This window comes from Sarcophilus harrisii, chromosome 1 (genome assembly GCF_902635505.1).
Source record: "Sarcophilus harrisii chromosome 1, mSarHar1.11, whole genome shotgun sequence".
Lineage (NCBI taxonomy): Eukaryota > Metazoa > Chordata > Mammalia > Dasyuromorphia > Dasyuridae > Sarcophilus > Sarcophilus harrisii.
Window position 1 is genome coordinate 268,115,162 of NC_045426.1, and position 14,734 is coordinate 268,129,895.

The 14,734-nt window shown below is 36.1% G+C and overlaps 1 protein-coding gene across 1 annotated transcript in view; it reads left to right on the plus strand.

Moving 5' to 3' along the window:
• TMEM130 (transmembrane protein 130) overlaps positions 1–14,734 on the plus strand; it is a 58,969-nt gene that overhangs the window by 27,799 nt on the left and 16,436 nt on the right. The window contains 1 exon segment of the mRNA XM_031941649.1: positions 7,564–7,648. Within this exon segment, the coding sequence (XP_031797509.1) occupies positions 7,564–7,648 (85 nt within the window).

A 14,734-nucleotide genomic window follows, 5' to 3' on the forward strand; every position in this document is an offset into this window, starting at 1 on the left:
ATCTTTGAGATAAAGGAATGGGATGAGTTAAGTTTTAGCAATTCCTGGGAGTAAGCTAATTTAGTTAGGGTTTGCATCAATAGCTGAGACTCTAAAACAGGGATGGGGGAATCTCTGGCTGGAGAAATCAGATGAATTGAAAACTAAGTAGAACAACTTCCCACAGCTTAAGTTCTATAAGTTGATAATTTTGTATGGCCCCTAAAAATGTCCTAAATATCTAAATGGTCCTTAGCAGGAAAAAAGGTTCTCTGCCCCAGTTCTAAAGAAAGACAGACTGATCATTTCTTAATAGTAAAAACAAACAAACGTGGAAGACACCTCTTGGAAAATTTGTAGGTATCTGTGAGAGGATTAATGCTTTTTAAAAAGAGCTATAAAAAGCTTAATGTCTTTACTCCGAGAGACAAAATACAACAGATTTATAGATCTTTACTATAGTAGAGTAAATTAGGGGAGGAGCTGAACAAAGAAAGGGAAAGTGCTGTAGGGAAATGTGGGAACGAAATAACACAACTAAAGGAATAGATGAAGATGTGCTTCTATAGGAGGAAAACAAGGATTCTTAGGCAGAAGTGAAGAGGGTATATGTTTCAGGAGTATAAGAGAAGTTTATGTCAACGCATATAAATGTGACTATATATAGATTTTAGGGAACAGATAGTGGTCCACATGCCATTCAGCTACTGTTTCCTCGGGACTCTGGTATTAATTCTAGGAAGATATGGAAGTATTTTCTAATGTTATGGTTCATGAGCCCCAATTAATGCATTTTCTCCCATTATTATCAATTGATGCCAGTCAGATTTAGTTTTTATAAAAGGGCATTTAATGTGATGACATAACTGGTATAAAAAATTTTCTCTCAAATGTATATCATAAACATGTATTGGACTACCTGCCATCTAGGGGTAAGGAGTAGGGGAAAAGTTGGAACAGAAGGTATTCTTATCCTCAATTATCCTCTCCATGTACTTGGAATTTAGAAAGCATATGAGGATAATAATAGCACCTATATCAAGGGGTTTTATAAGAATCATTATTTATAATAATAATATATAAACATAATAATTATTTATAATAATCATTATTATTAGTCACTGCTCATAACTCCATTCCCCTGAAAGGGATTTCCTTCAGCATGAATAAGAGTAGGTATACCAACTGAGAGAGAAAGAAATAAAGATGGAAATAGTAGAAGAGAAATGAAAAGAAGAGGAAATATGTGAAAGATATGTAGAATTTACAAAAATTTGGTGACTGATTAGATATAGATAGATGGTAGAAGAGATGGGAAGAAACACAAATGACTTTAAGGTTGTGAGACTGGGTGGGTGATAGAATGATGGCATCATTGAGAGAAATAGTTATCTGGAGGATAGCTAGATTAAGGGGAAAGATAATAAATGAATTGACTAGCTATTGAAATGGCATACAGATAGTCTACGATTCCAGTCTAATACCAGTTATAAGAAAGCTATATTGAATTTACATACATGATAATACAGCACCAGACAAATCAGTCTCAAATGAAGAGGTCTCTTCTCATTACCTTTACACACACCCTTGATCATATATTACCTCTTGTCTTCTCAGAAAATTATCTCTACTATCATTCTCTGTCTCTCTCTGACTCTCTCTATTCTCTCCAGTCCTCTAGTTCCTTCCTTTAGACATACAAACATACCCATATCTTCCCCTTCCTTGAAAAAGCAAAATCTCATTTGATCTTATATATATATATACATATGTATATATATATATATATATATATATCATATGTATGTATATATACATATTTGTGTGATCCTTTCAATTAGATTGTTGTTCCTTTGAGGGCAGGGATTCTTTTGCCTAATACATAGTAGGCACTTAATAAATATATATTGATTGACTGACTCCAAGGATTAAGCTCCATTAGAAAGCTGTCTATACTTGGTATTTCCACTTCCTATCCTATAATCTCTTCCAAGTCCACTACAAGCTGACACATTATTTTTTTTTTTTGGGGGGGGGGAGAGCTATTTCAAAGTTTGTGTAAAGATAAATTTAAAGTACAGTCTGATAGGTGGTGTAGTGAATAGAATGCAAGGTCTGTAATTTGGTAAACTTGAATTCAAATCCAGCCTTGGACACTTCCTGTGTGATCTCGAGCAAGTCACTTAAGTCTCTTGCCTCAGTTTCCTCATCTGTAAAATGACTTTGTATAACTGTACCTCTATTAAATCCAAATCATAAGCAAATTTGAAATGTCTCTTCCTCCTTTCTAATCTCCTTTTTTCTTTCCCCTTTCTAGGAAACTGTTAATGTCTACGAAATAAGCCAAATTGTCATTTTTTTAAACTGAGATATTTCATTATCCTATAAAAGAATATTTGTTGTTATTGTTCAGTTGTTTTAATCATGCCCAAATCTTTGTATCCCATTTGGGGTTTTCTTGGCAAGAATATTGGAATAATTTGCCAATTCCTTAGCCTGTTTGATTTTATAGATGAGGAAATTGAGACAAATAGAGTTAAGCATTTTGCCCAGGGTGGCACAGCTAATACGTGTCTGAGGCTGGATTTGAACTCAGGAAACTGAGTCTTCTAATTCTAGGATTAGCACTCTGCATTATGACATCCCTTACCTATCCATTCCCATAGTAGTATTTGTTTAATAAGTCCTTCTTACCTAGATTATGTAATTCATTGATAAGTTTAAATGAGTCTACATTTTGTCCTACAGGGTATCATCCTTTGTCAATTATTTTATTCACTTAAAAGTATTGAGTTTGATGTTTATCCATCTCGTTCATACATTTTTGTTTGCATGTTGACTCCCCCATTAGATTGTGAGCTTTCCCGGTCAAAGAAAATCTTTTGCTTTTCTTCAAATCCTCACAGTTTAACAGTGTCTGAAACATGGTACTTAAATGCCTATTGACTGAGTGGCCAAGAATAAGTTTTCCTAGATATGTATTCAGAATGCAATTCCACTCGGGATTGAGAATGACACTTATTGGATTTATTCTTGAAACTAAGGAACTTGTTCTGGGTCACTCCAGAGAAAGGAAGTAGGATCATTTCATGAAAGTTATAAGGAGTTTGGAGAGAACATTAAGAACTGAGGAATGAGGACTTCCTCAAGTAGGAAGCAACATTTGAGCTGAACTTTGAAGGAAGCTAGAGATTTGAAGGAAGCTACAGAGATGAGAAAAACAGAGCATTCCAAATTCGGGGGATTACCTCACAAAAACATCAAGGTGGGAAATGTAATATGTTATTTGTGTTCGTCCTGCCCCTCTCACTCAACCATTGGAGGGCATAAGTCCACACAATTTGTTCTGAATACATACTTTTTGGAGTAAGCTGTTATGCTTCCTACCTTGGAGCTATTGAGCTTGGATTCATAGTAAAATTTGAAATTTACTTTTCATTTGCTTATGCTGAATTAGAAGATTCGGGGCATCAATCACCATAATTCAGAAAGCCACATTTTAACAAGACTAAAATAACCAGACTTGTAGTGTAGAATCTTAAATTTTAGCCTCTGTCCTGATACCAATCCTGGAATTTTTTTTTCTCTTCTGTAAAATTGAAGGTTTTGGAAAAGGTGGTTTCTAAAAGAGAGAGAGAAAAATGAAAAGAGAATATTAACTAAGGTGATTGCTAGAGAGAAAGAAAAAAAGAAAAAGACAACACTTTTTTTTCTGACTTTCTAACTCTTTAATAGACTGTGAATCAGAAATCTTGCTCCACTTAAGACTAAGGCAGTACAGCTTTCAGATCATAGGAGATTTAGAGCTGAAAAGGACCTCAGATGTCTGATTGGATTACCTCCACAGAGGGTGGGACTGTGATTATCAAATCTTCCTGCTGGCCTCAGGGAACATTTTTATCAATACTTCAGTTTCTCTCTGCCCACCATACCCACTATTCAGGACCTCATCATTTTCATTTCCATTTTTTAATCACTTATATTATCTGGCTTAATTGGTTAAATAACCAGTTAATAGGGGCCCTTCTATTTTACATTCCAAATTACAATTTTCTGATGAGCCACTTGGACCAGGTTGCTTAAAGAGGGACAAACTAACCCATGTCAGAAAATAAGAAGAGTTGTTAAAGCTTCCATGATGATCAGTATTGGGATTAAATCCATGAATGGATAGCCAGGTGCTACAGTGGTTAGAGCACTGAATCTGGAATTAATTAGAAAGATCTGAGTTCAGTTTATCTACAGATACTTAACAGCTGTGTGACTCCTGGGTAAGTTGTTTAATCCAATTTGCCTCGGTTTTCTTATCTGTAAACTGAGTTGGAAAAAGAAATGGCCTTAAGAGGTGAGCACAGATGAAAATGACAAAACAGTGACTGTTGTACCTTCAGCCTGAGTGAGAAGACCCAGTATCCTTTTCCGACAGGAAAAAAAAAATCACATAAAGTGCTTTGCAATGCTTAGATAGCTACATGAATATTTGACATTGCTCTTTTCATGCAAGTTGACATCTGCATTAATCAAACCAAGTGAGTTGAAGGTATATAAGGCTGCACTTAGGTAATGCCTGGTGAACTTTGTGTCAAATATCATTTAAGAGCTCTGAGAGGCCATGCAAGAACCCCTTTTCCAACAACCTCCTCTAGCTTCCACTCTGAAGATTATTTGTGAGTGAAAGGATATGAAGATACATAAGTCCTTCAAAGGATCATGCATCAGACAGTTGAATACTCACAGACATTGAAGTATTAGTCTTCAGAAACACAATGATGACAGTGGTTTGGGCTACAGTGGGCTGGTACTCCAAGTGAGAGCCCAGATCTCCCTGGTCCCTCTCCTTGTGGTTGCTGGGCAGTCACAAGAATTGAGAAGGAAGAGGAGGTTTGGGGTGAAGATAACTGGACTGTTACCTCCTTTACTAATCACAGTGTCCTTGTGGTTGATAAAGTTTGCTAACCATACACATCTGGATTAGATGACATTTGCTAAATTGATAATCTATTGACCTTCCATTCCTATTCCTAAATGTATCTGACCAAGTCAGTTGTTGGGTACATAGAAAAATAAGCATATATGATCAACCAGTGAACAAAAATGGAATTTTTTTATCCTTTTTGTCAAGTAGGGATTATCATACAATGATAAAAATAGTATTGTGCAATGAATTATTGGCAGAAACAGGACTAGCACATTCACAGAATACACAGTACAAATCAGACACTGAATTAAACTTGTTTTTAGTGGAAAGAACCTTGGCCTAGAAATTAGGATTAGGTTTAAACCCCAACTGTTCTGAGAGTCACTGTATAATCTTAGACAAGTAGGGTAGGTTGCATGTGGATGAACCCACCATCTTAGTATAGGATCTTAGCCTTTGGCTCAGACTCGATGTCTTCCAATTGGATTCTCTGCTTGAACATCTCCAACCCATCCTCAACATAGTTGCAAAAACGAAATTTTGTTGTTGTTGTTGTCTTGACAATAAATATTTATTTAAGGTTACACTAAGGGTTGAAAATTTTTTAAAAATAATTATAACTTTTTATTGATAGAACCCATGCCAGGGTAATTTTTTACAACATTATCTCTTGCACTCACTTCTGTTGTGACTTTTCCCCTCTCTCTCTCCACCCCCTCCCCCAGATGGCAAGCAGTCCTCAAAAATGAAATTCTTAAAGCCCAGGTCTGATTATGTTATTGTCCTGCTAATTAAACTCCATTGGTTCCCTCTCACTGCTAAGATAAGGAGGAAAAGTTCCTATATTGGTTACAAAGGGACATAGAAATAAGGGTGCAGGGGAAGTTCAGGGAGGACAAACACCTTTGGTATAAGGATTTGCCAGGCCCTTTTCAGGACTGCTCAGCCACGTTTGGTGTCCACTTTCACCCAGCTTTCGGTTGTGGCGCTAAGAAACTGTAGTATGTGCCCAGCCATACCCTGGGAAACTTTTGGCAGGTGGAAGATAACCAATAGGACTGATATTTGGCAGTGAGTTAGGGAGATGGGAAGAACTTCCCAGCAGAATGGGCAGGTGAGAACAATTTGTTCCAACAGCTATGAAGACAACTGAGGCAGATATTGTGAAAGGCTTAGAGCTTGGTCAGACATCAAAGACATCAAGGGCATCTTTTGCATCCGGGGCTATTGCCAATCACCTTGACTTTTGTCCTGTTATTCAACTTCAGTGACTCAGGAAGAGAGGAATCCTGAGGTCTTGAGCATCTCTGCCTCATTTAAATTCAATCTATGTACACATCATAAATTACCAGTGATGTCGTTGGTCCTTTCTGAAAACAAAGAACACAGAAATAGCATCTAGAGGAAGTATTGCTGCTAGAAGCAATTACTCACTTGCAGGGCTGGATAGCTTAACTACATTGCACTTGGTTAGGAAAACTAGACAATGAAACCAAGCAAAAATAAAACAAATCAGAAATAAAAAAAACCAAAGTATATTTGTTACAAGAACCAATGCAGCAATGAAATGAAAAAACAAAGGTTATAAACAAAGGATAGCTTTGATGTGCAAAATTCTACAAATCCAGCTTCTTTTTCAGTTTCCTTATCTGTAAAATGGGAATAATAAAACACACATACATACATACATACATACATAACTATCTCCCAAGGTTATTGGGAGGATAAAATGAGATATTGATAAAGTGCTTTTCAGACCTTAAAGTACAATATAAATGTTATCTATTTTATTATATTACAATGTTATTATATCACATCACATTTATTATTATTAATATAGTTTTGACTTTCCTGGGATTATATTCTTAGTAATAGTATCATTGACTCAAAACATATGCAAAGTTTAGTTACTTTAAGAATTTCAAATTGGTTTTCAGAATATAGTAATACCAGTTCACAACTTCATCAACACTGTATGAGGATGTATTCTGATGGAAGTGGATTTCTTCAACAAAGAGAAGATCTTAGTTTCAATTGATCAAGGATGGACAGAAGCAGCTACACCCAAAGAAAGAACACTGGGAAATGAATGTACACTGTTTGTGTTTTTGTTTTTCTTCCCGGGTTATTTTTACCTTCTGAATCCAATTCTCCCTGAGCAGCAAGAGAACTGTTCGGTTCTGCACACATATATTGTATCTAGGATATACTGTAACCAATTTAACATATATAGGACTGCTTGCCATCTGGGGGAGGGGGTGGAGGGAGGGAGGGGAAAAATCGGGACAGAAGTGAGTGCAAGGGATAATGTAAAAAATTACCCTGGCATGGGTTCTGTCAATAAAAGTTATTAAAAAAAAAACAAAAACTCCATCAACAATTCATTAGTGTGATTATCTTTTTACAACTTATCCAACACTGATTAAGCCTTTCATTCTATTTTATCCTATCTCTGAATAGTCTGTGTAAACTAGGAAACTTTTAGGGTCATTGTATGTCAGTACAATTTCAGATTATAAATCTATTTTTCAGGCTGCCCTGCCCCTCAGGTCAATCCTAATGGATCAGATTAAGATTTTTGTTTTTTCAGTTCACCTTACAACATGGTCAACTGTGGCTAATATAATCTACTTGTTTGTAATAAATTGTTAAATTTTATGTTTCAGATGCTATTAGAAGTGTCCAAGTTTTTGGACTGAATGAGACACAAGTGATGCAAAGTGTGACCTTCTCTCTGCATGTCACTGGGAGGTAAGAAATAAGAATGCTACTGTTTTCTAACAGATTTTTAATAAGATCTTTGTTTTTTCACCCTGTTTTTTCTTCCTCTCAGTTCCAGCAAGAGCACCTATATCTGGAATCTCTAGAGCCATGTAGAAGAGAAAACCTCTTGATCAATCATTAACCAATCAATCAAAAAGCCTTTATTACATACCTATTATGTCCCAGGCTCTGCAGTAGGTGCTCCTCAGTCCCAGAGACCCTGTTCTAATTGGGGTTAATGAAAGTAAGATTAGTTTTTGCTGGCTATAATATTGATTGGTTCAAAAGATGGTCCTCTTTCTCCTCTCTTCCTTCTCTTACCTTCCTCTCTCTGTTTCAAGGTAATCAAAATATCATATTTGTAAGCTACCTAGCAGGGGTAGAAGGTGTAATCTTTTTGTTCATATAGGGATTTAACTTTGATCTGGATTTCTGATTATCAACCTTCTTTGTCACTCAGGAGAGGGTACAGTGGAAAAGACCCCTGGTTTGGAGTCAGATGACTCAGTACTTAAGCTTTATGTCTGGTGTATGGTAGGAGCTTAACAAATGCCTATTGATCATCAGTCTTCTGGCACTTCTTATTTACATGACCTTAGACAAATCATTTCATTTCCCTGGATCTCAGTTTTCTTATCTGTAAAATGAAAGGATAGATGACCTCTAAGATCACATTTAGTTTTAAATTATGATCCTATGACCATTTGAGGACAGTTTTTCTTTCAGAAATTAACTGTCTTTAGAGGTGGTTTTTATCCTTTTTTTGGGTCATGGTCTCCTTTGGCAGACTGGTAAAAACCTATGATTCCTTCCTCAGACTGACTTTTTAGTCCATAAAATAAAATACATATAATTACAAAGGAAACCAATAATATTGCAATAATTATAAACATATTGTAATGCCAGAGAAACTGAGCAAGATAGAGATTAGAGAACAATTTAATAATTAATTTAATGGAGAGATTTACTGGGACCAAATGGATCCATGGTCTGGTCCCAGGGCTGAATGAGACTATTGTCTCAAAGAATCCAGCAGCCAATGTCAGATACAAGATTCTTTTATGGGATAACAAGAACAATGGGAGAGGTGCCTGGATGGGGATGACCTAATGGGAGAGCCACCTAGGATGACATAATGGGAGGTACTGGAGAGGCTCCTGATATTCTAATGATGTCTAAAATGGATAAAGACCTTTATCCCATCAAACATTAAGAGGGAAAAGTTATAACCCTAGGCAGAGTAACTAAATAGGGCAATTAGGGAAACTGGGTCAGGACATTAAAAGAGAACTGTGGCACAACAATATTAAACAAACAAAAAGGTTCATAACCCCCAAGTTTGATTCTTGTAGGAAGTGGCTTGATAGCTAGGGATTCTGGACTACTAATCTCATTGATCTAGTTGTATTTGAAAATGTCATCTCATCAAAGTGCCTGCATATGTATTCCCTTCTCTTATCCACCTGTTGTCCCCTTTATAGGTTGTACCTAGAAATTGTCTTTAGAGGAAAGAGAATAGTTGTTTGTGGCTACTATCTGCAATTTTTTTTTTTTAATTTTTATTTAAAAATTTTTTGAAAATGTTTATTTTTAACTCTGAGTAGAGTCTAAGTGAGCAATCAAGATTTGGGGGGGGGGGGTGAGATGAAGTCTCATCAGAAGGATTTTCTTTTACACTGTCTGGCACATAGTAAACATTTAATAAATGATCTATCATCTATCTGTCTGTTTGCCTATCTGCCTATCTTATCTACCTATTAACCTGTCATCTGTCTTACAGCCCAACTTCTTCTAATTAACCTCATCCCACTCTGATCATACCTTTCCTGATATAGTGGAAAGATGATTTGTTTGAAGTAATTAAGTGACATTGGACAAGCCATTACAGCATCTCTGGAGTTAAATCTCCTAATCTGTAAAACAGGGAATAATATTTGTAGTATCTATCTCACAGAAGAGTTGTGAGAAAAGTATATTGTAGCTCTTTGAGAAATGCTATAAAGTACTATAGAAAATGGAGTTATTATTAATATTAGCTTTCTGCTTACATATGCCAGATAATTTTGTCTTAAGATAGACTTAGTTTAGGTTTTTATTTATTGTGTGTGTGTCTGTGTTGTCTCTTCGACTACACTGTTAAGTGCATACAGAGCAGCTTCTGTTTTCTAATCTCAATCTAATTTTTCTTTATCCCACATAATTACAATAACAGATACTCCCAATCAATACTTAAAAAGGAAACTCCATATTAAGAAGTAGTCACCAGCATCAGCTTGAAGATCTCTACAGAAGGCAGGGCTCTCCTGGAACCAACTCAAACTAGAAGTGCCAATTGTTAAATTTTTAATGTGAACATTTTTATCTTGGAAATCAGAAAACAAGCAAATCAAGGGTTGATTAGTTTTGTTTGTTTGTTTTTTGCCCAAGCAATTGGGGTTACATGACTTGCCCAGGGTCACACAGCTAGAAAGTGTTAAGTGTCTGAAGCCAGACTCAGGTCCTCCTGACTTTAGGGCTGGTGCACTATTCATTGTGCCACCTACCTGCCCTGATTAGTTGTTTTGTTGATTGTCTAAACACAGAAAAGTGATGGAGAAAATTTTGCAGATTAAACTTTAAGGTGTATTGGGCTTACTGGTTTGCTTTATTGTTTTTGTAGTGCATGTTTTTATTGTTGTTTTAGAGAATGTTGTTAAACATTTACCAGCACATCATTGGTACATTAATTGATTGATCATTATCCTTCATTCTTGAAGAGGACCAAAATGATATCACCATGTTAGAGTCAAGTTTCAGTGAGTCTGAGTTACAGTGGCTGATCAGACTAATATGAGCTCGGAATGCTCTGCCACAGGTCAGATGCAAATAATCTCTATGAACATTTAGGGCGGCTTGTCTAACTTTGCACATCTTGGTTTTCTTTTGAGCTAATTCAGTTCTGCTTTGCTCATAAAGCACAGTTCCTCCTCTGATAAGGGCATGCCCTGCTGAGTGGTCCTGTGCCAGTGTCATACAAGCAATTCTAAAGTTCTCAAGAGAAACCTTGAGGGTGTCCTTATATCACTTTTTCTGACCATTTTGTGAGTGCTTGCCCTGTGTATTTCCCATAAAATAAACCAACACACTAACTCATTCTACTCTAGTTTTTAGGAAATCTATCAAAACTAAATTTGTCTCTATTTTGCTTTTACTCATCATTTCTAGTTCTGTCCCTGAGACCAAAAAGGATGTATATTTTCTATATGACAACCCTTAAAATTTGGAATAAAGCAAAATACATGGCAGAAACTTAAAAATGAAGGAATTTAGCATTTGCTAGGCATCTGTCTTCCAGTGTGATATGACAAAGAGAATCTGAATGTAAAATCAAAGGACCTGTGTTCAAATCTTGGTTTTTCTCCTTAGTATCTGTCATGCCCTCTGGTGCAAGTTACAACCTCTTTAGTCTTATTTTCCTCTTCTGAAAAATGAAGAATTGAACTAGATCAGTATTGTCAAAGTCAAGCAGAAAGACTCTTTGCTGGCAACTTATTGACTTAGGAAATTACAAATTTACATTGTCCATATTGTGTGTATTTTTATTTATTTTATTACACATTTCTTAATTACATTTTAATTTAGTTTTCCACATGGACTCAGACCATGAGTTTAATACCTTTGAACTAGATGACCTCTAAAGTCCCTTTCAGATCATGATGCAATGATCCTTAAGGATCTCTTCTTAAGAACTAGATGACTATTCATTGTAGAAAAGATGTTTTGGAGGGAATTCCTGTTGGGGAATAGGTTGCTTAAGTGATAATTCTGCCACTGAAATTCTGTGACAAGATAACTTAAAAACTGGAGTGTGCATAGAAGGCACCATGGAGAACTTCTTTTATTGTGGTCCATTTCTGTATAGAGCATTGCTTGAGACTTTTAACATTATGGGGTTAATAGGCTATGTATGGGATGAACTGAATGAAGACCCTCTCATGGGAATATGGCCTTAAACTATTCCTTAATTATGACGAAACTTTTGCAATAACAAGTTGAGCTTTAGCTAAAAAGCTGAAGGTATTCAATTGTTTTGAAGGAACATTCCTCTCCTGTTTTTCACCTACTCATAATTAGCATTTAAGTACTTCTTTTAAAGGCAATTTATTCTTTTGTTTCTGGGATAGATTCCAGATTTAAAGTAAAAATCTGGACTCCCCCAAACAATGGGAGAAAAGGTCAAAGTTGGGGGACTTCTGGTCAATATAATCTTGGGTTTTGCTTTGTACTTCTTTAGTGACAAACATCTTGTCAGATGGGAGATGCTTTTTCTTGGGAGATCATAATAAACCCCTTTTTTGATTTTTCTTATTCTGAAAGTTCCTGATTGTTTTTGTGGCTGCTACTGTCCCACACAATTTGGGGGCTCGTCTGGGATATTTCTTGTTTGTGAGGAATCTTTTCTGTACTGAATCCTTGGGTAGGTGCTTTTCAGAGAGTTTTCTAGTGGTCCTTGGACTCAACTTGGGAACTCCCACTCTAATTGGGTAAACTGAAGAGAAACACTTGGAAAAAGCAAAAATGGAAGTAGGCTAGCAAAGATAGAGGATTAATCCAGCCCAGGGGATAAATTAACTGAGAAAAGTTTGAAATCAGTCAGTTACAAGTGCAGTACAGCCCAGATAAGCAAAAATCTGTGCGTGGGTGTGGGAACTTTATCTGTAAGAGGACTTTTCTCTGCCAAACAACTGGTGACTGGGATTGGGATTGGGAGAATTTAGGCCATTAAAGTCCATAAAAGGCCCCCATTTCCCTTTGATATTGGGAAAATTCTAGGCATTTCCAGTTGGTAGGTATTCTCCCATTTTCTTTTGGTAACATCAGATGAGTACTCCCTAAAGAAGATAAGAAACTGTGAACCTTGGGAAAAAAGAAGATAAATGGCTTTAAACTGTCCCAGGAAGATAGCTCTTTAGGAAGAATTGGGATGAAGTTCCAAAAATGTATAGGGATTGAATACTGTTGATTTGTTTGGGCAGGTGCCTGATTACTCAGAGAAACTGTCCATCACCCAAAGCTGGGTGTAAATTCAAAAAAGCTTTCAATGCCAGGCTGGTCGGCTCCTAAGGTTTCGGCTTCAGAACTCCTCTCCTTGCTTCAACTCCAAAGAGGGGCTGAGAATAGGACCTTGATAGATTTAGAATAGCAGTGTGTGTGTGTGTGTGTGTGTGTGTGTGTGTGTGTTTGTTTGTCGTCTTTTGTGTTACAGTCAGCTGAATTACAAAGGAAAAAAATCTGGCTATTTGGGATTTTAAATGTGCTTGTTTTGTCCATAATTAGATTTATGCAAATAGCTTTTAACTAGAGAGAGGAAGGACTAGTTCTGAAATAAGGAATTTTTTTTTAATTGAAGCTTTTTATTTACAAAGCATATGCATGGGTAATTTTTCTAACACTGACCCCTTGCATAACCTTTTGTTGCAAATTTTCCCCTCTTTCCCCCCACCCTCTTCCTAGGTGACAGGTAGTCCAATACATGTTAAACACGTTGAAATACATGTTAGATCCAATATATGTATACATATTTATACAGTTATCTTGTTGCGCAAGAAAAATCAGATTTAGAAGAAAAAGAAACTGAGAAAGAAAACAAAATGCAATCAAATAACAACAGAGAGAGTGAGAATGCTATGTTGTGTTCCACACTCTGTTCTCTCTCTAGGTGTAGATAGCTCTCTTTGTCACTGCACGAGTGGAACTGGTTTGAATCATCTCAATATTGAAGAGAGCCATTTAATATTTTTAACTGCCATATCAAAAAGAAAAAAGCTGGACGTTTCTGTGGATCTAAAACTGGCCAATTTGGACCTGCAGAAATAATTAAAGTTATGGAACTGTAACTTTAGCAACTTTTAGCAGATTCTGGGGTTTTTGAGACTGTTTTAAGTTGCTTGGAACTGTCTATCAGCTAAGTTGAGTTGATCTATTGTATTTTTAATTAGACCTTATTTATATGATTAAAAGCCTTCTAAGGGCCAAAACTTGAGGCTTACAAAAAAAAAAAAAAAAAAAAAACTGCAGAAGGGGGGGAAAAAACCCTTCTTTGGGATTTTCCAAGTTTCTTAGGTTTGTAGACTATCCTGGCTAAGGAGGTATCCCTGGCTGGCTTGAATTCTTTTTTGGTTTGTGGTACTAGTGCCCCCTCTCCCCAGATCTTTGTCATGTTCTTCCCTCCCATTTCCGGCATGGAGGGTCGGCTAATCACTGAATCACAGATCTATAATGGACATCTGGATCCAAATTTCTCTGGGCTTCTTCCCCAGAGTCCTAAAATCCATCAATTCTTTAACGCCTTGTAGACAGACTTGAAAGGACAGTTTTTTGCTACCTTAAATTTTGGGGCTGTGTGTGTGTGTTTAAATTGGAATTCTGATTCTGAAATTATATAAGATTACGATTAACTAGTGTGTACTAAAATTATAGCACATAATATGGTATAAGATTTTAGGAATAGGTGTGCATTGATATTGAAGTATTGTTACTAGAAATTTAAATCTGTATTTGATTTGATTTTAAGTTAAAAATTCCCTAAAGAGGTCACATGTTTGTGTCTCCTAATTAGAAGAAATATATTTAAGCTACTATGTTGCTTTCTAAATTATATATTGGGCAATTTGTAAAAATTGTATGAATTATGCTTTAACATTTTGTCAGCCCAGCTGGATATCTGGTATAAATATTGTGAAATTTGGTCCAAAGTTATTTAAATATTACCCATATTCTGAATCTTAATGTTTGTCTTGCTTTCTCCCTTTAATGAAGAATTAAAAGCAAGAAAATTTGGCATACAGGGATACATGTAATTGCAGAACAAATTATATCTGAAAAGTGTGTAATATGTCTAAAGATAAATAAGAAAGTATTGAGGAAGTGTCCTTTCCTGGCTCCAAAATATTTAGATCAGGTTTTAATGAAATGATACCAGTGGGGAAATGTTGGAATACACGGGAGAGCTGCTGAAATATATGGGAACCACCTTACAGTGGCTGCTTGGAGGTCTAACCCAGAATGGATCTCCTCTTGTAAGAGGATGATACA